At 35.2% G+C, this 27,329-nt stretch overlaps 1 protein-coding gene across 7 annotated transcripts in view; it reads right to left on the bottom strand.

Annotated features, from left to right (window-relative positions):
• The window catches only part of ZFPM2 (zinc finger protein, FOG family member 2), a 457,190-nt gene that overhangs the window by 225,373 nt on the left and 204,488 nt on the right, over positions 1 to 27,329 (bottom strand). For 5 of the 7 annotated variants that reach the window (XM_072774198.1, XM_072774199.1, XM_072774200.1 and 2 more), the window contains one exon: positions 3,678 to 3,796. In XM_072774198.1, the coding sequence (XP_072630299.1) occupies positions 3,678 to 3,796 (119 nt within the window). Of the gene's footprint in view, positions 1 to 3,677; positions 3,797 to 20,155; positions 20,252 to 22,151; positions 22,249 to 27,329 lie in introns of those variants that run through there. The other 2 variants (XM_072774203.1, XM_072774204.1) reach the window with 2 other exon arrangements.

The raw sequence follows: 27,329 nt of genomic DNA, 5'->3' as shown, positions 1-27,329 counted from the left end.
ATATTGCTAATGCACTTCAAGATGGGAACTTGAAAGATATAAAAAGGATTTGACATCTGGCATGGTGACTCAATTAATTACTGTGTTGGATTAATTAGTGTGCTGAATCTCCTGAGCCAACACGATGAGTCTGAGTAGAGTTACATTACATTGGTTGGAGAATAAGCACTTTAGGAGTGTGCTAATTCCAAATCTGATTCAAAGTTGGGTAATGAAGGTTTAGAAGGCTATATATTTTATGATCAGGAAAAATTTATCTTCATGATATAAAATACATATTAAAGTACTGTCCAAATTATAGAGGTAATGAAACTGCAGGAGCCTTTAAATTAACTCGTAACAGCACAAATAGTCCGTGAAGCACCATAACAAATATTTTGCCTAAAGTAAGAAAAAAAGAGCACACTTCTAATCATGGCACATTTTCTCCAGAATTTTTTATAACTTTGGAATTTAAGTAAGGAAACCCTAAACAATTCTATCATACTCACATCATGTCACAGATGCTCTTGAGAAGAGAGTGTGGCATGGTCTTTAAAAGTGTAGATTCTGGAATCAAAAGCCCTGAGCCTTTAGTTTCTTATCCATAAAAAACAATTTTAAATAGATCCAAATTCACTGGTGTATTTTGAAGATTAAATGAATGAATCCATTTTGAATTCCTTATACAGTGGATAGGAAAGAATGCATATGTAGTATATGTTAGCCAATTGTTCTACAGCAGGAATGGTAGTACCAAGACATAAAATCAAAAGCAATTTCCAGAAAAGAATGTTATCACAAAAGAAAAATATTTTAAAGAGTATTTTGGCAAAGCAACCAAGTTTTTAAATAGAGAAAAATACTATAATATGAGGGAATAAACATGAATCAAATATTTAAACATGAAGGCAAAAGAAGAAAACTAGAGTGTTAAGTGATTTTCTATTAAAAAAACTATTATGCACTACTGTTCGATACCTTGAAGAGTATTCATAGTCGTCAAATAGCATTAAAAATTCTGAAAACTTTGTATTTATAAACTGAGTCCTTTAAAAATATTAAATATGGCATGAAATACCCATAGATTAGTACAGCAGTAGTTAAAAAAATCTAAGAAATAGGAAATTATTTCATTGAAAAATTTGCCTTTCACAAATAAGTTTATTTTCCACACATCACAATTTATCACATGCTAAAAATGTATAAAAGTACCATGCTACCTATATATATGTGTGTATATATACACACATACATAGATAGATAATTATATAAAGATTTATCAACAATTGAATTTTCATATAGATGTTATCTTGATATAATAAAAGGGAAAACATTTCTTTAACTTCAGTAATAGCTTTAGTTCAGTGGTAGTACACTTTTGTAGAAATATCAGAGAAATAACTAAAGCTTATGATGGTTACTTATCACTTATGTAGTGATAAGTAAGTATCTGATCTCCTAAAACATTTTTTAAGCAAAGCTAGAGAACCTATAGAAACCTCCAGATAAAATGGGTTTAGAATAGCATTTAATTCAACCTTTGATTTGTAGACAATCTTCCTGTTGCCTTTGCTTGAGAAATCTGTATGGTAAATATTGTTCTCTCAAAGGAGTCAAAAGAAGAGTCTATTAATACAACTCAACCAGCCAAAGACTGAAGTATTTGTGGGACCATCTCTCAAAGCCTTTTTGAAGTAGGTGCACTGGACCACTAAGAATTAAACTGTCCTGATTATTAAATATTCAGCTTGGCCTATCAACTTGTTTGGTTCTTAAATACATGTGAAAACTCCTACTTCATCTTTTTATGGACAAATGTGTGGATTTAGAAAGTAAAATAACTCCCTTGAATCTCCCATGTTGTTTAAAAGTTTAGTGACACAAATAGTTCCTATTTATTCCAATCATTACCTTTAGTCGAACCAATAATCTCTGTCTCATCCACATGGCACTGAATAAGCAGAGATCCGCACATACCAGTTTCTTTCGTGTAATAATTTGAAGACGACTTTCTTGCATGAAGGCAGGCAATGTTGCTGAGTTTAGTACATTTGTCAAAAATCCTCCGTGAGTTATGTCCCCACAGTGGACACTGAGTCATTTAGCAGCCATGAGATCTTCCCAGCCAAGGGGCATTTAGAAGGAAAGGCTTGGGATGCCTGGGTGGCTCAGTGGTTTAGTATCTGCCTTTGGCTCAGGGCGTGATCCCAGAGTTCCGGGATTGAGTCCCACATAGGGCTCCCTGTGGAGAGCCTGCTTCTCCCTCTGACTAGGACTCTGCCTCTCTCTCTGTGTCTCTCATAAATTAATTAATTACTTAAAAATCTTTTAAAAATTACAGGGAAAGGCTTTCATTTCATATATATAATTTGTAGATCTCTGAAATAATAGAAAACATTTGTCTCCCTAAGTTTTATCACTTGTATTATCACTTAAAGAGGAAAAATCCTAATGTCCTAATCCCTGGAATTTGTGAATGTTACCTTACATGGCAAAAAGGAGTTAAGAAAGCAGATGGAATTTAAATCGCTAATCAGCTGACCTTACAATAGGACCATTAGCCTAGATTACCCGGGTGGGCCCACTAGAATCACAGATGTTCTTAAATGTGAGGGAGGGACACAGAAGACTCAGAGTCAGAAGGTGGATATGAGGAAGACTCAGTCAGCCATTGCTGGCTTTGAAGATGGCAGGGGGCCATGCCTCAAGAGATGTCGGCAGCCCTGAGAGCTGGAAAAGAGAAGGAAACAGATTCACCCCCAGAGACTCCAGAGAGGAATTCAGCCCTTCAGATACTGGATTTTAGCTGGCTGAGATTCATTTCAGACATCAGACCTGCAGAATTGCAAGGTGATACACTTGTGTTGTTTTGAAGCCACTAAGTTGGTGGTAGGTAATCTGCTACAGCAGCAGTAGAAAACTAAAATGTCCAATTAAGACATGAAGTTTAAATGTACCCACACATCCCATCTTTCCACTACTTTTCAAAACCTTGAATTCCTCACTTATCCATATAATCTTACCTAGAGGATGATTTTACAGAGACTTTCCAGAGAAGGTAACAAAAATTATGATGCTAATCATTCATCTTTGCTTTTTTTTTTTTTTTTTAATTTTTTTTTATTTGTGATAGTCACAGAGACAGAGAGAATGAGGCAGAGACACAGGCAGAGGGAGAAGCAGGCTCCATGCACTGGGAGCCCGATGTGGGATTCGATCCCGGGTCTCCAGGATCGCGCCCTGGGCCAAAGGCAGGCGCTAAACCGCTGCGCCACCCAGGGATCCCCATCTTTGCTTTTAAAGGTACAAATAATATTGCTGAGGAATAACAAGGTTGTTTATTTCTTGTTCTTCATGTAAACCTGTAATGTATGACAATTAATTTGTGTCACTTAAAAATAAACGCATTTGTATATATTATTAAGTGTGAGTAGTATTAGTCTGGCTAAGCAGATAAAGCAACAACCTTATAAATTACCTTACTAAACAACCATTTAGTATGATTAACCTGTTTCCTTCTAAATTCTGTGTGTATTACTCTCAGAGACAAACCACTTGGAAAATATCCAAGTTTTGTGGTCCATGAAAAAGAAAAAACAAACTGTTATTTTTAGTGATTTCCCTGGGAAGCAGGCAGAGATAATTTCTGAGCTATGACAAAATACTGAGTCAACCAACTCAGAACATCCACCTACCAAGGAATTATTATTCAGGTCCATCTTCCCAGCAAATGGCCCCCATGTTGTTCCCACAGGAAGTTGCTGTCGACTCTGGATTTTCCGTTCCCCATCTTTCTGAAATACTTCCAGCTCTCCTGCAGACAATGAAAACAAGAGGTGTTTAGGGCACTTTCACATGTGCTTTACCTACAGCCTCCTCTTTTTCTAAGTTTGCTTTACACACATGGTATTCTCCGGATTCATATTAAGAGAATTAATTATGCTTGTCTGAAAAACAACTGATCTTATTATCCGAGAGGTAAATAAAATTTGCCCTGATAATTGTATTTAGATTTAGTCCAATTTCTTCCTTGCACTTTTTCACACACATTGTCAACAGACGTCAATTCTATGTAGCAAGTCCCAAAGAACCCGAAATAATAACACTACCTCAAAGAGCACTGCTCTAATGCTAAAACAGTTAGACAAAAGAAAGTTACGACAATGGCTCAGAATTAAAAATCTTATATTTGATGACCAATGTAACTAAAAATTATAACTAATGATATATACCTTATGCAATGTTATTATAGTTACTTAAGACTCATGGGGAGCATCTGGAGAAATTTGAAAGCACTTGGTAATTTTCTGAAATCACTACTAGTTTCAAGGGATCAAATATCTACAGGTACAAAAAGTAGATATGTACACCTTTTCCCAAGTAAGAAAAATGTTTCATCAAATTCATTATCTTTTTATATTTGGTACTTGATATAGATTCTATGTTACCCAAAGAGTTTGGACAGGAAACATTTATGAAACAGCCAGTTTTGGATGGTCTTCCTTTCATTCCCTCCAAACTATTACATTAAGATCATAAAAGGGAAATAGGAAGTAAAGACATTATTCACACAGGCATAAAGTAGGAATTCATCAAATGCTTTTTAAGAAATTTATTTAACAGATACATGAATTAATAAAAAATAAATAAATGAAAACTTCAAAACTTCAGAGAATGACCATCAGCCTAAAAACTGCTTGGGATAAACAAACCAACAAAATCCCCATCAGGAATTGGAGTCTTTCTCTTTAAATAATTATATCTATAATATTTATGTCCTGGCAGTATCACCATAGCATATTATCATAGCAAAAGGTTTATATTTTAAAATATTAATCTTAAAAATATAATTTATTCATTTTTTATTGGCACATCTTCCTAACCTGCTCAAGAGTAGACATGAAAATGGGAAGGAATGGATTAATAAAAGTATAAATAAAAACCCACATATAACAGATAGCCAAGAAAAGTTCTAAATAAAACAGAATGCATTCAGTAATTACATTTTCTAAGTGATCTATAAGTCATGATAGGTAATATATTATAAAAGTTTTGCCTTGGGATCCCTGGGTGGCGCAGCGGTTTAGCGCCTGCCTTTGGCCCAGGGCGCGATCCTGGAGACCCGGGATCGAATCCCATGTCAGGCTCCCGGTGCATGGAGCCTGCTTCTCCCTCTGCCTCTCTCTCTCTCTCTCTCTCTCTCTGTGACTATCATAAATAAATAAAAAATTTAAAAAATAAAAAAATAAAAGTTTTGCCTTATTCTGGCCTTAAGTTCTTCTCAAGTCTATAACTTTAAATATGCAGATTTAATCTTGATGTTTTCCAAAGATTTTACTTATTTGAGAGAGAGTGCGAGCAGAGTGAGGAAAGAGGCAGAGGCAGAGGGAGAAGCAGACACACCGCTAAGCAGGGAGCCTATGTGGGGTTCCATCCCAGGACCCTGAGATGATGACCTGAACAGAAGATTGATTGAGCCACTCAGGCGCCCCTAATCTTGATGTTTTCAAAAGGAATACATCAACCTGAGTTCAGTTAGACCTTTCTTTATTCCTTTACATTTGTGTCACCTTTGTGTCACCTCTGTTTAACATCATTTAAAATACTAGGCATTATTTTTCACTTTTTTATTATTGCTCATCCTGAAAACCAAAATCAAAGTCAGCTAAACCACAGTCAGCTAAAATATTATGTCGTATTTTCTTTGTGTTCATATGAAAATATAAACTTATCTGTATTGAGATAATGAAGATACCATGAAAATAATCTCAGGTTCACAGTAAACAATGTCAAATCAAGGACGACACCTCCATTCTCCCTTCTTCTCTTCCACCCTTCCTCTCCCACTTGTCAAATATGCTAAAAATGGAAGAACTCATTAAACTCATTAAGACAGACAATGTCCTCTTTTTTCTTTTCATTCTGATATATTGGTAGCTAAAGATGATCAATAATTAGGAAAAATGGATCCCAAAAAAATTCTGTAAGTCTGAGCTTCTGAAATGTAGCTTTCTAAATAGAGCATTTGCACCAAATAATATATTAATGCTTAAGTAACAAATCCAGAGTCCAGGGAAAATGGAACATAAAAAATTAGTCTTCTGTAGGTAGAATAACAAACCCATTTCTGAGATTTTCCCCCTGAAAATGTTTTTCGTCCTTGTACAATCTTTTTGATTAGTGCATTGGAATCAAAGGCCTTATTCACAAAATTCTCCAAGGCAGAAGATAGCTAGCAACCTATTACGAAGTCAAGAAGGACTCTGGGAAATGTCCCTCAAAGCATGCATTCATATTCATATGTGATAATGTAGTTATTTCAATCTTTAAGATATTTTTTTCTGTTAGGAAAAAAACTGCTTAATTTCGGATAGTTCTTTGAATTTTTCAACCATACTTACTTAAATTTTAAGCAATTCCTTACAATTTACCATTTAAAGATAAAATACATTTCAATCCCTCAGCTAAACCCTCATTAAGAATGTTCTTTTCTACATAAAAGTGATGCCCAAATAATTTGCTTGTTTTTACACACTCAAAAAAAGTCATGTCACATTTAAGTGATACCAGAGAAATCAGAGGATCTTTGAAAACCTTTTAAAAAAAGTAATTCGTCCTCTCTTTCTGCCACTGACATTTTTCATTCGAAAAGGGTTCAGACTCAGTCAAACAGTGACTTCTTATCTGTACCTATGGATTTACAAGTAGGTCTTTCTTTTAATGGATTAAGAACTACAAACTTAGGGCAGATCATAAAGTGATACCTAAATATCGCCAATGTTCTTGAGGTGTCTTTGACTATGCATTAAAATTTTAAGCAAACCAAAACTACTTTTATGAGCTCTTAAACATGGCCATAACAGAAAGTCCAGTTAACTGTTCAAGCTAACAAGTCAATCTTTTCAACTTTATTAGGTAAACAGGCAAATCCCAGTCTCCTTTCTTGCTTATAAGGAAGTTATTTTGAGGTATGGAAAAATCCATTCTGTTGCTGAAGTAGTTAAATAAAAATACTCATTTATTCACAACAGTGTTAAAAAAAACCGCAAGCACGTTGCAAATAATTAGCATTTATACACTACCAAGGCTACCCGGGTTAATGATAGAGAATACGACACTGTATAAATGAAAGTTACATTCAATTTAACTTAGATTTTGGTTAACAATATATTTAATTTTTTTCAAAGATTAATAAGTGTAATGAAATAGAGGAAACATTATTGTGCTAAAAATAAGATTAACTTTTAGTCAACTGCATTCAATAACCAGCTAAATGGCCTTGAATAGAAAAATTCTTTTCTGAGTCTTTGTCATTGGTAAAGAGGGTTTTGTACTCACTTGTTACTTGGTAAGGTGCCCATAACACCATGATTTTCTCCCCCCAGATATATCATGAGAGGTAGAAAGAACACTGGGGTTGTAGGTCAAAGACCTGTGTCCAACAGTTCTATCATAAAAATGGATGTTTAATGAAAAGATCAAATATTCCCAAATCAGGAAACAAAAGTTCCAAATTTTGTTTGATTTGTTTATTCACTTTCTTTTGCCTCCATACATTAGTTTTTTGATTCTTTTATTCTACTAATATATATTTAGTATCTGTCTGTTAAATATCAGACAGTGGGTTACGGCCAAGCACAAAGCAACAAGCAAAACAAGCCTGGACCTTGGACAAATTTCAGGAAATGTAATCCATAAGGCTTGGGAAGTAGACATCATAGAACTTAGTGATTATTTAGATTTTAGGAGTTAAGGAAGGGAAAAATCTAACAATAATATTTGGGTATGTGGCTTAAGCAAATAGGCTAATGATCATGTATCTTTTGAGATAAAGAACACATGCAAAAAAAAAAAAAAGATTTAAGGACAAGATGAGAAGTTATAGTTTGGAAATATTGAGGTTAAAGTGACTGTAAGGAAGGCAAGAGGTGATTTTAGGTGGGCAGGTACAAGCCTGGGACTCAGAAGCAAGGTCTTAACTAGAGTGGTAAATTTGGCATTTTATTCATTACTTAAAACTAGTTTTAATATGGTAATAAAAGCCGTAAGATTGTTCATCCAGGACAGAGTGTATCAAAATAAAAGAAGGAGGCCTAAGAGAGAGAGTTCTAAGGATCTTCAAAAGGCAGAGTGATAGAGGAACAGGAACAGAAAATTAGAAGTGGGGCACCTGGGTGGCTCAGTCGGTTGAGGTTTCAGCTCAGGTCCTGATCTCATAGGTGATGGGACTGAGCCCTGTTTCTGGGTCCATGCTCAGTGAGAGTCTGCTTGGATATTCTCTCCCTCTGCCCTTCCCCCATCCATTCTCTCTCTTTGTCTCTCAAGTTAAAGAAATCTTTAAAAAAGAAAAAAAAAAGAAAGAAATTTAGAAGTGCAAGAGAATAGAAAGTAGATAAAGCAGCCAATGGATTGATTGAGAATGTAAAGGAGGAGGGATGAATCAAGTAATCTGAAAATTTATGAAAGTAAGAAAATAACTGGAAAGATCTCTTTTGATGAGATGGAAATCATGGATATCTGGAGTGAAAGGAATTTTGCAAAATAGGAAGACAAAACACAGACTGGAATGAGTTCAAAAGTGAACTGGAGAAGAGTCAATTGAACAAGCCATGTTATCCTGAACACAAGCCATGTGATCCTGAACCCTTTGAACTTCAGTTTCTGCATACAGAATAGGAATTACAATATCTTCTTCATATGACTGCTGAGAGGATTAATTCACATAACACATGCAAAGTCCCTGATAAATATTTACTAATTCACCAAAAAGACACTGAAGCATTCTAAGAGCATGTCCACATACTTCCATCATCATCATATCTAAGAGGTTCTGTGGTCACAACCCCTCTTAAGTCTTCCACCCAAAATATACCCCACACCTTGGCTTATATCCCTATCAAATATCTCAAAGAGTCACTTTTCTTATCAGTATTCCCCAGGGTTCATCAAATCAGATGTAGATTACTGACCAGCTTCCAATTCAGGTTCCAAATCCCCATCAGGATAAACTTACTAAAACTCCTTGGTCACTCATTGGTACAAGTTCCTTCATGAGTTCCCTTTTGACCGTCCCAACTTGAGTACCTATGCCTGAATCTTTTTTTTTTTTTTAAGATTTTATTTATTTATTCATAGAGACAGAAAGAGAGAGAGAGGCAGAGACACAGGCAGAGGGAGAAGCAGGCATCATACAGAGAGCCTGATGTGGGACTCGATCCAGGGTCTCCAGGATCACGCCCTGGGCTGCAGGCGGCGTTAAACGGCTGCACCACTGGGGCTGCCCCCTATGACTGAATCTTAACCAAAATATTGCTCCACAGTGTCTTTCTGTTCTGCTCTCCAGAATATATTCTCTTCCCCTCTAGTCAAGAAAGACTTTATCTCTAAACCTTCCTCCTCATGTCCAGTTTAACCCCTACCTTTCTGAGAATTGTTCTTGCTACCCGACAGACACTCTGTACGGCTGGCTGCCTTGATAAAGTTTATTAGTGTTCCAAGATCGAACCAAAGCTTTTTCTCTTTCACCAGATGTCTCTGAACTCCAGACAAACTGTGTTCTCCTTTTCTAGTATGCCATGGCATTTATAATCCAATGCTACACAATTTTGCAGTTAATGATCCCCTAGTGCTTTCCCTTTGATAACCCTTTTCACCTCAACAGGAATATAAGCCTCTTGAACTACAAGTATAGTTTTTTAATTTCTGTTTATCCTTTGGTAATCAATATCATTTGTGACATGTGATCATTGCAAAATACAAATTGAACATAGTTGATTGGATGAAGATTTTCTTAAGTTCACAGATTTAATTTTAGGACAGTTAAAGTTTATTTTAAGGACAAAAATAACTTTCTTCATATGTGTCTCCTCGTTGTATTACAATAATCATATATTTCATTTGCTCAGCATTTTACTACATTATGTTACCTCATCTGTGAAATATGGAGCAGGATGAAAAATGAAGATTTTTCCTCTTAGCCAGTTCATATTTTTGCAGCTATTCCTCAAAAAGAAGTCCTCCCCCCCCCCCCCTTTTAACATGCTGGGTAAGTTTACACAAAATATTTGAGACACATAGGATGGACTAATCAATTTTGGTAAAAGATAATATTGTTAGTGCTGAGGGCTGTTTCTCTTATCTTCTTGATAATGCATACTTTTAAAAGTCTGTGATTACTCAAAGACTTATGATAGCCTCACTTAAAAAAAAAAAAAAAAAAAAAAAAAAGCCCTAAGTCCAAAATCACTACCAAACATACTGCAGCTTTTAAGATATCAAACCACTTCTTTGCGCAAATAAAAGAAATTCACTGGTGGAAAGAAACACTTAAAGTCAAGAGAGATATCCTCAAATCTTATTTTGCTGAAGGTACAATCAAGCCATTGTTTGTTTCTTTTAAATAGGGCCCTTTTGATGCCTCTTTAGAAAGCAAAGTATATGAAAACTGTAGTATACGACAGGGGAACAGACAAGATGTAGGCCTTTTAGCATGGTTATCAACCATCATGCTTCAACTGAGTCCAGTGTTAAGTTGATGACATAAACGCATGTGGTATTTACAGAACATCCCTTAACTCCAGCCTCAGATTCCATAGAAGGACATGGTTGCAAATAAATGAGACTACCGAAGATCATATTTCATTTGCTAAAAATAAAATTTGGATTGGTTTGAACTTGTTTTTAAATATATAACCAAATTTTAAAGCAGGCCACATGAATTAGCTCCTACGTTTATCAGGCCTAACTATATAACAGAGAAGGCTAGAGCGTCAGAACCCATATTTATATTTTCTCCATGGTTGGAAAACATTATACATCATGGTATCAAACATGGACAGCCCTGAAGTCATGCTGAGTTCAAAAAGCGCTGAAAGATTCTAAAAATCTCAAAACATTTTCAAAGTCAGCCAAGGTGGCTGAAGTATGGAAGAGCTCTCGCTATTTTATGGTTTAACCGTTTGACAGCTGCCCGCCAGATACATAAGAGGGTTAGATGATCATTTCACTGCTGATTATCTTCACAGCCAAACTGCAGTTTTGTCACTAGATGCGTGTTTTCGCAGGCATTAATAACAGCATGTTTCATCTGCATTTTAAGACAAATAATGCCATTTATATTATGCTATGTTGAGCCATCTCGAAGCATAGTTTGGCACAGGAAATGATAGTTCTTGGTAAGTGGCTACAAATCGCCTTATAGGGGTACCTTTTCTAATTTTCCTTCTCAATTTTTGAGTCATACAGTCATAACACACACTAAACTACAGTTTTGAACATAAACTTGAAATACGACATTCCCTATTCAAGTACTCCAGTCAAACCCTGATAAATCAGGCTGGCCATGCAGTGATCTTATCCCTTCTGACTCTTTAATAAATCGAACCTTGTAAGTTCGTACTGTTGGAAGTTGTCACTAAATGAAATTGTGACCTTATCCGGCGCATGAACTTATCCTGCTGACAACTACATTTATTGTGTGGATAAGAAAGGGAAAAAAAGAAAAAAAGAAAAAAGAAAAAAATGAGATATTTGATAATTCTGATCTTAGCCATATGTAACTCTAACAGATGGGATCTTTTTGATGTTCCATTAATGATTTGCCAAAGATGAGTCTCTACTTAGAGAAAAATGCTAACCCTAGGTAAGTGCTGGGGGCACTGCAGATGTTATTAAAAGTGCATGAAAAGGTACTGGGTGACGGCAGTGAATCAGAAGCTATTAGACTAACACAAAGAGCCCTGAATTAGCTTGTAATTGCACTGGAAAAGATAACATAATGGTGGTGGCAAAATAGAAACATTCCCTTTGCATGCATTCAGTGCCTAAAAACTCCAAAATAAGACACTGGAATTGTCTAAAACCCAGAGGAAGTTAAATCACTGTATTTCTCAAGAATAAAAAAGCACTCTTTGGCTACAGTTTCTAAAACATCATAGAAAACAATGTGTATAGCATCAAGAGGCAAGTTTACATGCATATGCTACCATATATCCACACGTATACAAACTCAAGATTGTTTCACTTCATTATTCTGGCTGGTTTTAAGAAAGAATTCTGAGGCTATGATAGGTCTGGATATTCTTTCTATCATAGAGCCTACTGAAACCTGCAAATCACCATTTTCAAGAGAGAGAAACAGAAGAGATAAAATGTGGTCCTAGGTAGTAAAGTAGAAAATTCAAGATGTTTTTAGAAACAAAATCATGATCTGAAATAAAACTAGAAAGCCTTCACCTGCATACTCACATACAAAATTAAGTTTTATATGCAGAGACCAAGTTCAAGATTGGGGAAAAAATTGCCATGTTTTGCCCTTTGCTCTTTGGTCTATTTACACAAACAGAAAATCAGCTCATCCCAGGTGTCTGAAAATATTCACCTGGAGTGTGACTGGCTCTTGCAAATGTTTGGAAGTGTCACTGGAAGGAGGAGCTGCAGTTTCTGGACTCTTTTCAGCTGCTGGAAGGAAGGAGGAGGGAGTCACCACTCTTGCTCAAGAAACCTGGCACAGTATGTTTCTTTGCTGCCAGAAACCCTCCCTGACCTTCCAGACACTACTCCTTGTCACAGGCTGACCCAATACCACTTCCTGATTCAAATCTTGAGGCACAGAAGGAGAATGCACTTTGGAAGGTTAGGGAGGAAACATCATAGATGAGAGGTCTGGACTAGCAGATATAAAAAACAGCAGCAGAGAAGCAACATCCAAAAGTTAGTTGACGAGCAGGAGGTCCAGAGAAGGGTCAGGGCCTGGAGGGCAGTGGTGAGACAGAGAAGGCCTGTTCTCTCCAGGAGGGAAAACTGTAAAGGGGAAACTCTGGGTACAAATCAGCCATAGATTCTGTTCGACTAAACAGAACTCAGAAACAGCTTTTCTTTTTTTTTCTTTTATTTATTCATTCCTGAGAGACACAGAGAGATGCAGAGGGACAAGCAGACTCCCTGTGAGGAGCCTGATGCAGAACTCGATCCCAGGATCCCAGGACCCCAGGATCATGACCTGAGCCAAAGGCAGGCGCTCAACCATTGAGCCACCCAGGCACTCCCAGAAATAGTTTTTTTTTTTTTTTTTTTTAAGATTTTATTTATTTATGAGAGAGAGAGAGAGAGAGAGAGAGAGAGATCCCTGCTCCATGCAGGGATCCTGATGTGGTACTCGATCCCGGGACTCCAGGATCACGCCCTGGCCAAAGGCAGGCACCAAACCACTCAGCCACCCAGGGATCCCCCCAGAAATAGCTTTTAAAGAACATTTGTGGGCAGCCCGGGTGGCTCAAGGGTTTATAGCGCCTGCCTTCATCCCAGGGCATGATCCTGGAGACCTGGGATCGAGTCCCATGTCAGGCTCCCTGCATGGAGCCTGCTTCTCCCTCTGCCTGTGTCTCTGCCTCTCTCTCTCTCTCTCTCTCTCTCTGTGTCTCTCATGAATAGATAAAATCTTTAAAAAAAATAAAAATAAAGAACATTTGCTATAGAGCATCAGTGGGCCTGATCAATACTTGCAGTTCTAAATTTTAGGCAACGTTGACTTCTGTATGTTAAAATTGCATATTTTCTCATAAGTTACATTTATTAATTTAGAAAAAGATAGCTGGACTCAATGGAACTCTTCACAGGTCACTGCTGTTATTGAAATGCCACTGGCCTGCTAGGTATTTCTTTAGCTCCATAACCGGATATAGTCATTTGTTTCCCACTCATGTGTGTCATATTAATCCAGATACAGTCATTTGTTTCCTTGGAGTTTTTTTACATTGTGAAATGGTGTAGATGGAGATGAAAAGAAATATATTGATGAGCTTGAACAGATAAACATTCTTAAAGATTGTGATTAAACCTGGAAGGAAAGGTCTCCATTTGGAATGAGGAGGTGATTTGGGGGGCCACGATATTAGAGCGCCAAAGGATGGCAGAATGACTTGACAAATAAACAAATAAATGTGAGGGAAATGATAGTTCTACTTTGAAAGTCTTTAATCTAATCCAGGGAAGTAACAGTGCTCTATGAAGTACTCTCAGCCAAGAATAGAAATGTGCAGAAGATTAGTCTAAAAGTGATAGTTCATTATTGATTTTAAGTTTTTTATCCAATGAACAAGTACTAGTATCACTTTTTAAAAAGAGTTTCAAAAAATAGGTGGGCTATAGAACGATAAAGAGACTAAAAATTTGGCATGTTAACAATGAATATAGATCCTAGGATACTTGAGTTCATACCTCAGATGACGACCAATTCACCACATAGTATATTGAAATGTTTTGTGAAATCTTGATGTGGGTCCCCAAATTTGGGAGAGTAAATCCTGTGCAATACTAAACTGTATCAGTCACTTAATTCCCTTACTGTATGGCATCTTTAATAAATACAATAAATATTGGTTTGAAAATGCCTTCATCTACAGAAAGATTTAATATGTAGGCTATGATGCCAGCACAAAGTTTTGATTTCTAGACTTTGAACTCATATTGCTGAAAATATTGCTAATATCATAAAACACTTGCTAAAGATTTAGCAATATAATTGCTAAAGATCAAGCAAGCTGCTGTCATTTACTCATAATTATGGAGGCTTTTAATAATGCTTGTGTATCTTCACAGATATATACATTTGTAAGTTATACATAACTGATAAGAGTAATTTGGCCAAAAGCAGCTTCCTTGACACTCTACTTTTTGGGTACAATCATAGTCAATCTTTCTGTATTTCAAAGGCATTCGCTGTGTGGTATATTGCTTTAAATACCCATCATTAGTGTTATGCTTAAACCCTACCATTTTTTGGAAGTCTATCCATTACCCCCTAAATGAACACCTCCTGATTCATACAGCTTCTCCTTGCTGGAAGTTCAGAGGTGAACTCCTACATTATTAACTCTAATATTTTTCATCATTGTCTTCCATAGTGATCTGTATATTTATTATCTCTCTACATGGTACTTTCTATATACTCCACAAAGCTTTGTACCTAGTAGTTGTAGAAGCTATATATTATCTTCACTGCCTTGGGTTAAATCATTGTTTCTAAGGAGATCTTTAAATCAATCAACATCATACATACTACTTTTTCACTTTATAATACAGGATTTAATAGTTCCCCGAGAAGTAAATACAGTAGGTATAATTTTGCCATCATATTTACTGGGCTAGGGCTCAAAATTAAAATAACTTATTTATGTCACAAAATCAGTAGTGAAACTAGGACTCCCAATCCTATTTTGCTGGTGCTCTCATGCTCATTTCAGTTTATCGGACTGCCTCTTTTAAGAAATTTTAACAACTTAACTAGGTGGAAGGATTGACCTCAAGCCCTAGTATCATATCAGCAACCATTAGAATGGATTCATTTATAAGATTAGCTGCCAGTCAATTTGGAAAGCAGAATGTGAGTGCCTGGGGGAAGGGGCCACAGGGTGAGTTTTGAAGGAGGCAAGGTGGTAGAAAAGATTAAACAAACAAAACACTGAGAAAGCATTACAGGGCGGAGTGGCAAAATTATTGTTTGATTATCAGAGTTCACAATAAACTTTTACATTTCTGTCCCAAAAATTTCAGAGAGAAGAAATATGAGGTACATGGTTTTAAAACAGTGGAGTTTCTCCTCTTCCCTCTGTCCTTTATGATTATTCTTGAGAGAAAATAGGTATGAAATAAATAAAATAAAAACTTGAAAATCTAATTAAATATATCACATCAGTACTAACATAAGAAATGACATAAGCTCTTCTTCATAATAATACAGAGTATAAAAGACATTTTGAACACTCTAAAACAACTCCCCGGACCTTTTCATTTGGTTGCTAGCATTTTCTCTGAAGAAAACTTTCCGATGTGTAATTGTACATGGTGATTGCAAACTAGACTATGTGATGCTATCATGTTCTCCGGGCTGTGAAATATTTCTATATCCTACATTTAGCACTCAGTGAGCTAAGTAGTATATGTACTCTGTGCTGTGATATGTATATGTTATTCCTCTTCAGTTCCTCTCTCTTTTTCCTTTACCTTCCTTAGATTTGCTCCTTTCCAACATGAATATGAGACACAGAAATGCCAAACCTTGAAGGAGGAAGAAAAGGAAGGAGAGAGGGAGAGAGGAAGAAAGAGAAGGAGGAAGGAAACCAGCTAGGCAGGCTGGCAGGTATTATTACTCATGAGTGTAGTTTCCATATATTTAGAACTTGTTGCACAGGTCTACGGACTGATCCCTTCCTTCACATACAAGCAACTGCCTCTGAAAACATCATTTCTGTGGAGGGACCCCTCATAGGAAGTCTTACCTATGCTCATCTGGGGCATGATCCAATAAAGCCATGATATCTCTCAGCTTTTGCAGGCAGAATTATTTTCAAGAATATTTCTATTTATAAAACCGCACTCAACAAAACTTAATTTTAAGTATATACTCATTTAAAACTGACAAAAGTTTCAATAGGTTAATCTCTTTTATAAATGAACACAATACAATGTTAGCATGGACATATAAACACATCATTATTTGCAAATAAAATTGCTTGTGAGGCAGAGGGTCAATGAACTAGAAAGAATTGCCTTGAGATAAAATTAATCCCGGGTTGGAAGAAACAAATGACTGGAATTTGTTGTAAATAACAGTTTTAAGAACATAGAAATTATAGCTGATGGTAAGCGTTTCTGTTCAATATTGTAAATATATTAATTTTAGATAAAATAAATAGTATTTGCCTTTCTTTTGCTGTTTCTTTCTTTTTTAACATACAGTGCTTTATTAATTTCAGGTGTACAATATAGTGATTCAAAACTTCCATACAACACTTGGTGTTTATCACAGTAAGTGCACACTTTAGTCCCCATCACCTATTTCACCCACCCCCCATCTGCCTCCCCTTTGGTAACCATCAGTTTGTTCTCTATAGTTAAAAGTCCATTTCTTGATTTGTCTCTCTCTCTTGCCCTTTTTCCTCCTTTGCTTATTTGTTTTCTTTCTTAAATTCCACAAACCAGTGAAATCATATGGTATTTGTCTTTCTCTTATTTTGCTTAGCATTATATTCTTTAGCTCCATCCATGTCATTGCAAATGTGAAGATTTCATTCTTTTTGGTGGCTGAATAATATTCCATTATGTATTATAATATATATTTTATATTCATAATTAGAGATCTATCTATCTATCTATCTATCTATCTATATATATATATATCACATCTTCTATGGACACTTGGGCTGCTTCCATATCTTGGCTATTATAAATAATACTGCTATAAATATAGGGGTGCATACATACCTTTGAATTAATTTTCTTATATTCTTTGGGTAAATACTCACTAATACAATTAATGGATCATAAGAAAGTTCTATTTTTAACTTTTTGAGGAACCTGTTTTCCAGAGTGACTCCCCTAGTTTGCATTCCCACCAACAGTGCAAGAGGGCTCCCCTTTCTCCACATCCTCATCAACACCCGTTGTTTCTTGCATTGTGAATTTTAGCCATTCTGATAGATGTGAGGTGATATCTCACTGTAGTTTTGATTTGCATTTCCACGATGGTAAGTAATAATGAACATCATTTGATGTGTCTTTTGGCTATCTGCATGTTCTCTTTGGAGAAGTCTGTCCATGACTTCTACCCATTTTTTAATTGGATTATTTGTTTTGTTGGGTGTTGAGTTATATAAGTTCCCTAAATAATTTGGATACTAGCCCTTTATCAGATGTGTCATTTGCAAATATCTTCTCCCATTCTGTATGTTGCCTTTTAATTTTGTTGATTGTTTCTTTTGCTGTGCAGAAGCTTTTTATTTTGATGTAGTCATGATAGTATATTTTTTGCTTTTGTTTCCCTTGCCTCAGGACACATATCTAGAAAAAAGTTGCTATGGTTGATGTCAAAGAAGTCACTGCCCATGTTCTCTTTTAGGATTTTTACGGTTTCAGCCTCACCTTTAGGTCTTTAATCTATTTTGAATTTGTTTTTGTGTATGGTGTAAGAAAGCAGCTCAGTTTCTTTCTTTTACATGTATCCATCCAGTTTCCCCAACATCATTTGTTAAACAGACTGTCTTTTTCCCACTGGATATTCTTTCTTGATTTGTTGAAGATTAATTGTCCATATAATTGTGGGTTTATTTCAGGGTTTTCCAGTCTGTTCCATTGATCTAAGTGTTTATTTTTGTGCCAGTACCATACCATTCTGATGATGACAGCTTTGTAATGTAACTTTGTAATGTATGCTGCCTGCAGCTTTGCTTTTCTTTTTCAAGATACCTTTGGCTATTCAGGTTCTTTTCTGGTTCCATACAAATTTTAGTATTGTTTGTTTTAGTTCCATGAAAGATGCTACTGGTATTTCGATAGGCATTGCATTAAATGCATAGATTGCATTTGATAGTATAGCATGAGCATGGAATGTTTTTCCATTTCTATGTGTCATCTTCAATTTCTTTCACCACTATTTTATAGTTTTCAGGGTACAAGTCTTTCACCTCTTTGATTAGGTTTATTCCTAGGTATCATTATTTTGGGTGCAATTGTAAATGGGATTGTTTTCTTAATTTCTCTTTCTGCTGTTTCATGATTAGTATATAGAAATGCAAAGATTTCTGTACTTTGATTTTATATCCTGCAGCTTTACTGAATTCGTTTATCAGTTCTAGCAGATTTTTAGTGGAGTCTTGTGGGTCTTCTATATATAGTATCATGTCATCTGCAAATATCGAAAAAGTTTTACTTCTTCCTTACTGATCTGAATGCTTTTTACATCATTTTGTTGTCTGATTGCTGTGGCTAGGACTTTCAGTACTATACTGAATAAAACTGGTGAGAGTGGACATCCTTGTCTTGTTCCTGACCTTAGGGGAAAGTCCATTAAGGATAATGTTAGTTGTGGATTTTTCATATATGGCCTTTATTATGTTGAGGTATGTTCCCTCTTAACCTACTTTGTTGAGGGTTTTTATTATGAATGGATGTTGTACTTTGTCAAATGCTTTATCTGCATCTATTCAAATGATTATATGATTTTTATCCTGTTATTGATGTGATATATTACATGATTGATTTACAAATATTGAACCACCTTGCAACCCAGGAATAAATGCCATTTGATTGTGGTGAATGATTTTTTTAGTGTAATGCTGGATTGAGTTTGCTAATATTTTGTTGAGGATTTTTGCATCCATATTCACCAGGGATATTGGCCTGTAGTTCCCTTTTTTAGTGGTATCTTTATCTGGTTTGGATACGACAATATAGTATTTCTAAAAATTGTTGGAAAAGATCTTGTAAGCTGCCTTCATCTTAAATAATGCTAGCCTTTTCTTAAAAATTTCCTATACTCTTTTTTGATAATTTCACAAACTCCTGAAACTGAGATAACAATACTAGCCTTACTAGAAGCCATCACCTCAAGCTCTAAAATTCAGAGAGATGAGCTCATCTTTAAGTGTCTCTATTATGTCCTCTCAGTTTACAATGCTTGGCAATAGAAGGAATCCTTTCATCGCTGATTCCTCTGACAAACCAGATGCAGTTACTTATTCTCTAACAGATGAACAGAACACATTCAGAACTGATAGTGTGATTCTTGATACTAGAGTCAGGCACCCAGAAGTAACCACAATTATCTAAGATACATATATAATGCAAGAAGTGCTCTTCTTTTAAAAAAAAGTCTAGACTTTTAACATCATAATTATTATTCGATGACATGTATTAGGATACTCACACAGTCAAAAAGGCATTAAATTTAAAGGCTATCTACAAAACTCTATGTAAATGAGTAATGAGTTGCCTACAAATACCATCAGCTTTTGTAAACAAATGTTAGAAGCTAGAAAGTATGTTTGGAATGATGTATATCTGTCATATATGTATAAATGTGTCACCTGATGACATCCTTCAAAAAAGGCTTTTTTGTTTTGTTTTTAGAAGAAAGATGGGTAAAAAATGCAAAGAGTACTTGCACTAAGCTACCCAAACAGTAAGTTATGACTGATTTTCTCTCTAGCTTCTTTAACTTAAAACCACAGGTAGTAAAAAAGCATTCTGTGTATTCATTGTAATTTCTTTATATTACCTTAAATATTGGTTATTTGCAATAGAGTTAATATACAACAGATATAATCCTGCAGAAATAATTATGCATGGGTTTAAACTAGGGTCAAAATAATGTAAGAGCAAAGACGAAACATCTTACCTCCAATTTGTAATAATAATTTATATTTTCTCCCCCGCCAAATGCATGAGTGCTGCACAATTTTTTATTTTCTGATATGATGAATCACACTAAAAATAGGAAGCCATGATACTTTTTATGAGCATACTGGAAAATAATCACATATATAGATAATAAGGAGATGAACAATGGGACATCATTAAATTAGATTTAACAAATCCTTACAATGACTTCATAAATCATTAAGAGTGGGGATTATATGCTTTCAGGATTCAATAATTCAGATCATATGAGAAAAAAGTTTATGGATCATCTTGAAAATCAGTTTATATTCCCTGGATATCCACTGACTTCTGGCTACTTTGATGCCATGGGCATCAATTGAATTTCTTAATTGTTCTTCCAAAGTTTCTTGTGAACATGAGATCATATGTGTAAAAGACTCAACATAGTAAGTATTCAATAAATATTAAAATTTTACCTTAGTATTTCATAATTGAGAAGGAAAGAAAAGCACATAGGTAATAATTACTTGTATCCAACATATAGACTTGCTTGATAATCATAATTACCCAAACTAGAACTAGCTTTTACCCAGAATCACTTTAATTCCAGATAAAAAGGATGGAGGCATAAAATATCCTACTGAATCCAACAGATGACAGGAACAGGTCCCAGAGCTGATTCTACCTACATACGTAATGGAGAGCTTCAGCCCAAAGTGACCCCATGCTGGTATTTCTTTTAAACTTCAGAGTTAAGCCAGGCAAAGGTATGTAGTTGTGAAGGTTAACATCAAAGGTGAGTCACCCATTCCATTTCTAGATAACTAAGATTAACTGTTCCACTGACATTATCTTTTTTTTTTTTTTAAGATTTTGTTTATTCATGAGAGACACAGAGAGAGGCAGAGACATAGGCAGAGGGAGAAGCAGGCCCCCTGCAGGGAACCCGATGTGGGACTCGATCCCAGGACCCCAGGATCATGCCCTGAGCTGAAGGCACAAGCTCAACCACTGAATCACCCAGGCATCCCCACTGACATTTTCTTGATATAGATTTCCCAAAAGGAGAAAATAAAGAACTTGCTAATACATTAGTGAAAAAGAAGCTTAATTAAAACAATTAGAAAGTATTTATCCTTACTATTTATCATTAGATTTTTTTTTTTCATTTCCCTCTTCAATGCTCTCAATTATAGAAAAACCATCTCAGCGGTTGAGCATCTGCCTTCAGCTCAGGGCGTGATCCCGTAGTCCCAGGATTGAGTCCCACATCAGGCTCCCTGTACGGAGTCTGCCTCTCTCTCTCTGCCTGTGTCTCTGTTTCTCTCTCTCTATGTCTCTCATGAATAAATAAATTAATTTTTTTTAAATGAAACATATATTGAATGCTTATTCTCTTCCAGACATTATATTGAGTCCTCTACCTAATGGTCTCTCTTTTCACAACAAACTTAAGAAGAGCATCTGGGAAATAAATTGATGCCCGTGGTAAATCACTCAAATGAAAGTAAAAGCATCTTTATTAGTTGTCATAATCTCTTTTTTTAAAGATTTTATTTACTTATGAGAGACAGTGTACACGTGCATGAACAAAGGAGGAAGAGAGGGGGATGGAGAAGCAGACTCCCCACTGTGTGGGTAGCAGAACACAGGGCTAGATCCCGGACCTCAAGATCATGACTTGAGTGGAAGTCAGACACTTAACCAACTGAGCCATCCAGGCACCCCATAATCTTTTTTTATAACACTTTTATTTATTTTTCTAAGTTATTTAGTGTAGATGTACATATTATCTCCTTTTTCTTTTTAACTCAAGAGAACACTCTGACTCAAATTGACGCAATTAAGTCACTAAAGTGACTTAATAGAGTCAATAAAGGAAAGAAAAGTTGATCAGGATTAAAGAATAGCTACTATCATGTAATACATGAGAGACAGATACTAGGAAGAAACAGAAGTCTCTAACACTGCTATATCGAATAACAATGATTAAATGTATAATGGAGAGTTACCTTTAAGTCATGGACAATACTAATTTCTCGATGGTAAAAATGGCAATATTCCAAACATAAAGAGATACTCCCTCCAATATTTCTTCAAAAATGTTCCTTATTATAATCCTTCACACTTATATATATCTTTATCAAAATCAAAGGTTATTCCTCAGCCAGAACCCTGTGAAAATGCAGATTTATTATTATTACTATCATTATTTTCAGCCATTTTGTTCAACATTTTGAAATTCTTAAGCCAAAGATGCTAAACCTCAATAAAGCATGTCTTCAGGAAAAAAAAAAAAAACAGTATTTTTAAGTACATGATTAATTTATTCTCTTGAATTTTCAAAGCCAACAAAGTATGAACAAATTAAGGTTCCCATACAATGATTGTATTTACCAGTATTTATTATTAACCCATGTACATCAGGAAAGATTACGGTTCCATAGCAAGCCATGGGATAAGCATTGGCATGTAGTCCTAACCAAATCACTTCTTAATTTATTTGCTGAGCAAACATGCAATGTGCATTACTTGTTATCAGTGTGCATTCTGGAGATCACCTTCCTTAAATAATTTTGCTCAACTGAAGATCATTAAATCAGTACTTCAAACCCAGCTTGTGTCTACAATAAAGCAAACTCTTCCACCTTTATACTTAATCACAACCATATGAGCCATTACACCTCCTTTTTTCCAGTATATAGAATTAGAGTAGAACGTTTTTAGTTTCAGCTTCATTATATGGAATGACAATCAAGCTGGCAGAACCAAAGCTAAAATTTAAAACAGGAGTTTGAAGCAGAGGATAGTATAAACAATATTTGAAATGACACTACTTCATAGAATAAATTCTAAAGCACTTAGGAGAAATTAATTTACATACACACAATGCAATTATAAGAAAAGAAGGGGCCAGCATCATTAGGGCAGGGTGAAAGAAGACTCCAATTACAAATCATGGTGATCCCCTCTTGACCTCACTTAGAATATTGTTAGTCATAAATAGATTCTACTGTATGCAATAAAAATGACAGATCTTCATTTTTATATATATTCTAATACCTATGCTAGGACTGACCATCTCCTAAATAGTTCAGATTCCTGAGGTTTTCCTACCCCTGTAACTGAGAAATTTATATTGGAACATGCTATTCTATTTCAGAATTTTAGTATTTGAGAAAACTGAGGGCTTCTGTTTTGCCACGTATATGGAAATATCATATAAAGTACCAAATGGACATGAAGAGGCAGTCCTCCAAACATCTTTTGATAACCAGTCACTTCCAGTTAGAATTGTTCACTTTCCACTTTCATTTTTGCACCAACATCCATAGAGTACTTGTAGCAAATGAACATGTACATGTATATGCCTAATATCAATAATAATGTCTGGCTGACTATTATCAAGATACATGCTTCAGAAAATAAGGTATTATGTTACCTTTGTTCTTCAGACCTAGTACTGCACCTTGAATAAAGTAAGGATTTTATAAATATTATGTGATTATACAGAGGATGGAAGGAAGGAGAGAGGGATCAGAGGGAAAAAGGAAATGAAGAGAGAATGTGAACATACTCCTTGCAAAAGTATATAGAGTGACTTCAACTATAGAGAATAAGTTGAATATGAAACGAAGACATGAAAGATACATCACTTAAAATTAGAAAACAAAGATTCTTTCCTTTATATTGTATTAACAGGTTTAGTATCTTCCAAATATATGAATAAGGAAGTGATAAGAAGAAAAGAAGAGATTGATGAGTTTATATAAGCTAAACTGAGTCAGAGAGTGTCATACAATAAAGTTCCTCTTTGCTGTTGAAATTTATGATTCCATTCTGTGTAACAGTACATCCTTTTAATCCAAGGGAGACAGGCTGGGAAAACTGTGTCTCCCCACTCTTGAAAGGAAATGGAGGTAAATTCTTCGAGGTTTTTAATCCAGCAAGTTCTTATTTAACTTCTAATCATGGAAATAAATATCAAACTGAACAAATAGCCTACTAATATCACTAAGCTTTTTTATTGGCTTTAACTATGCATTTCAAGAGATCCCAAGCAGGTAAACACCTTTCTGGACACTAGGAACAGTCTAATGAACTATCTGGCTTCCTGAGAACACTTCTAGTTCTCAAAAGAATTATAGTTTCAATACACACACACACACACACATTCACAGACAAATATGAATGAAACTGGACAAATCAGAATAAGATAGGAGAGTTGAATCAATGTTAGTATCTTGGTTGTGATATCATACTATAGTTTTGCAAACTGTTACCATTAGAGGAAACTAGGAAATGTAGTCAAGAGACCTCTCTGAGTTATTTCTTACAGTTACATGTGAATTTATAATTATCTCAATAAAAATTTCAGTTGAAAATATAGATTTATAACCTTGTGAGCCCTTAAACTAACTTGTAATTACCAAAAACAAAGGCAACCAGAGTTAACCCATCCCTCTATAGATAGAAGAGAAGATATCAGAGATAGATAGAAGAATCAGCAACTGGGCAGCCCAGGTGGCTCAGCGGTTTAGCACCGCCTTCAGCCCAGGGCCTGATCCTGGAGACCCAGGATCAAGTCCCACATCAAGCTTTCTGCATGGAGCCTGCTTCTCCCTCTGCCTGTGACTCTGCCTCTCTCTCTCTCTGTGTGTCTTTCCTGAATAAATAAATAAAATCTTTAAGAAAAAAAAAAGAAGAATCAGCAACTGAAGATAGAAGAATCAGCAACTGATAGAAGATATCTATAGATAGATAGAAGAATCAGCAACTGAAGCAAATATAAAATCTATCTTTGTAAGTTTTATAATATTGTAAGGAGAGAAATTATCTTGAATATTCATATATCCACCTCATTAATTAAAGAACTGAAAACAAACAATATATGACACTTCTCTTTTCTATATTTATTGCTTATTTGTAGAACCTCAACTATAATATTTGTAATTCACCATCAATAAATAAAAATTAGTTACAGTACCTGTCAGAAAATAAAAATTTGTCATACAAGAATTATTTACTGCATAAATAATAAAGTACTTCATCTTTGGAGTTGGGTTTTATTCCTGCTGAGTCTGAAAAAAAGTAATTTTTGACAATTTTTTCAAAGCACTAATTTTGAAATGTGAATGCTAGTTAGTAATTTTCTAATATATAGACAGACTTATCAACAATGCTTATAATTAATTGTCAAATACCTGTTTTTGGAAAAAAATTTTGTACATTTATAAAGTATTAGCAATTTTTCCCAAATGCCGATGATTTAAATGGCATTTGGTGTCCATTTTCTCATCCATTCCTTTTTGTGAGACTCAGATGCTATACCCAGGCAGATAAAGTCATTACAATACTGCCATAAAATAGTGAACTATGAGAAATACACCGCCAGAATGGATTTAATCTTCTATACTGTTTTAAATGGAAATATATTGTATGATTATACATTTTGTAGAATGGCAACACTGATATTACTGCTCCCTGGTGAAAGATTCTAAAATCTCCATTTATTTGGCTGGTGTAGGTATGGCCTTAGGTGTACACCTACAAGTAAATTAAATCTAATTGCTTATTTTCAGTTTCCTCGGAAAGTACTGCCTTTAAGCAAGATGTAAATGCATTTAAATGGGTATGTTCATCTGAAACTCTGTTCAATAAGTCAAGTGTTTCTTGCAATATAAAGATTCTTCTTTGATCCAGGATATTCATGATATTTCACTTAAAAGTACAGACACAGCATGGTGGAACTGAAAGAGAGTCTGTTTTGAAGTCAGATGGACATGGGCTCTAATTCCAGCTTTGCTACTTAACAGCTGTGTGACACGACAGTTAAACTGAAACTCCAAGTCCTCATTTATAAAAACGAGAGAAATAATACCTATCATATGGGATTCTCGTAATAATTACAGAGTATAATATGCATGATAACGCCTACCATAAAGCATACTTTTCAAAAAGAATATTATGTCAGGAATAATATTAAAACTTTGCACAGGCTCTGGAGAATAGAATTAATACAGAATATCTGTGAACTCCTCCTGCCTCCCACTGTTGGTGAGCAAATAAGCACCAGATGCTTTATTTTGAGACATGGGTTCATGATTTAACTCTAAAGAAGAAAAGTCTGAACTTCCGGGTCAGTCTGCAATCACACAACTACCAAAACAGCAAGCCACAGAAAACTGTTTCAAAGTCATGCAGTGGCATTGAGAAAAAATTGATGCATAATGTAAAAACAAATTGCATATTCACAAACACTTTTCAAGTTAAATAATTTAACAAAATGGAAGCAAAGGGAGAAAAAAAAAAAGCGTCCAGCTGCAATTTTCTGAATGTGGGACCTTGCTGCTAATCTAGTTGGAGTGATACTTTCTTATGTCTTCTTTGTGATGCTAGAAGTATCACATAAAAGATCTACAAAAGGGATGAGGATGAAATCTGCTGAAAAAAATTCCTGATGTGTAGTGATCACTTATTTCATATAAACATCAAAATGTATGTTACACACCTTCTTTTAAGTGGAACAAGTGTTTTTTTAAGTGGAGGGGGATTAGGGACAAAGGGAGAGGGAGAGAATCTTAAGCAGGCTCCATGCTCACCAACCTGAAATCCTGACGAGAATCAAGAGCTGGGCACTTAACCAACTGAGCCATCAGGGTATCCCTGGAACAAGTATTTTAAAGCAAAGTCTCCAAATAAAATTTTAAGGAGAGGATTAAATTTCCTAGTATACATTTATTAAGAGAAAGTATGTTTCACTTAATTAGCTTTCAATAATCTTAACACATTTTATTGATTATAAAACAAATATGTTATTATTAATTTATCACATGCCATAATTAACACTTTATAGTGCCTACTATGCACAATATACTATGCTACTTGCCTTTCTTGTATTATCTCATTTACCTGTTAGAAAAACCATCTGCTTATTTCAACTTAGCAGATGAAAAAGCTGAGGTTTTATGAGACTAAGTCATCTGACCACATTCACAAAACCTTGCTCAAGTAGCAAACCCTACACTGAGAGACCTGTAAACACGAACTCCACATACTAAATATTCTCCCTCCCAAAAAATCCCTCTGAATATATTTGAGCCTTCCTCAAGTCTCCGGTTAAAAATTTTTCTGAGTTTTTTTATATAAAAAAATTCTAACATTTAAAAATAATTTTTCATCTTGAGACA

This window comes from Canis lupus, chromosome 14, assembly GCF_048164855.1.
Source record: "Canis lupus baileyi chromosome 14, mCanLup2.hap1, whole genome shotgun sequence".
NCBI lineage: Eukaryota > Metazoa > Chordata > Mammalia > Carnivora > Canidae > Canis > Canis lupus.
This window is presented reverse-complemented; position numbering and strand designations above follow the sequence as displayed.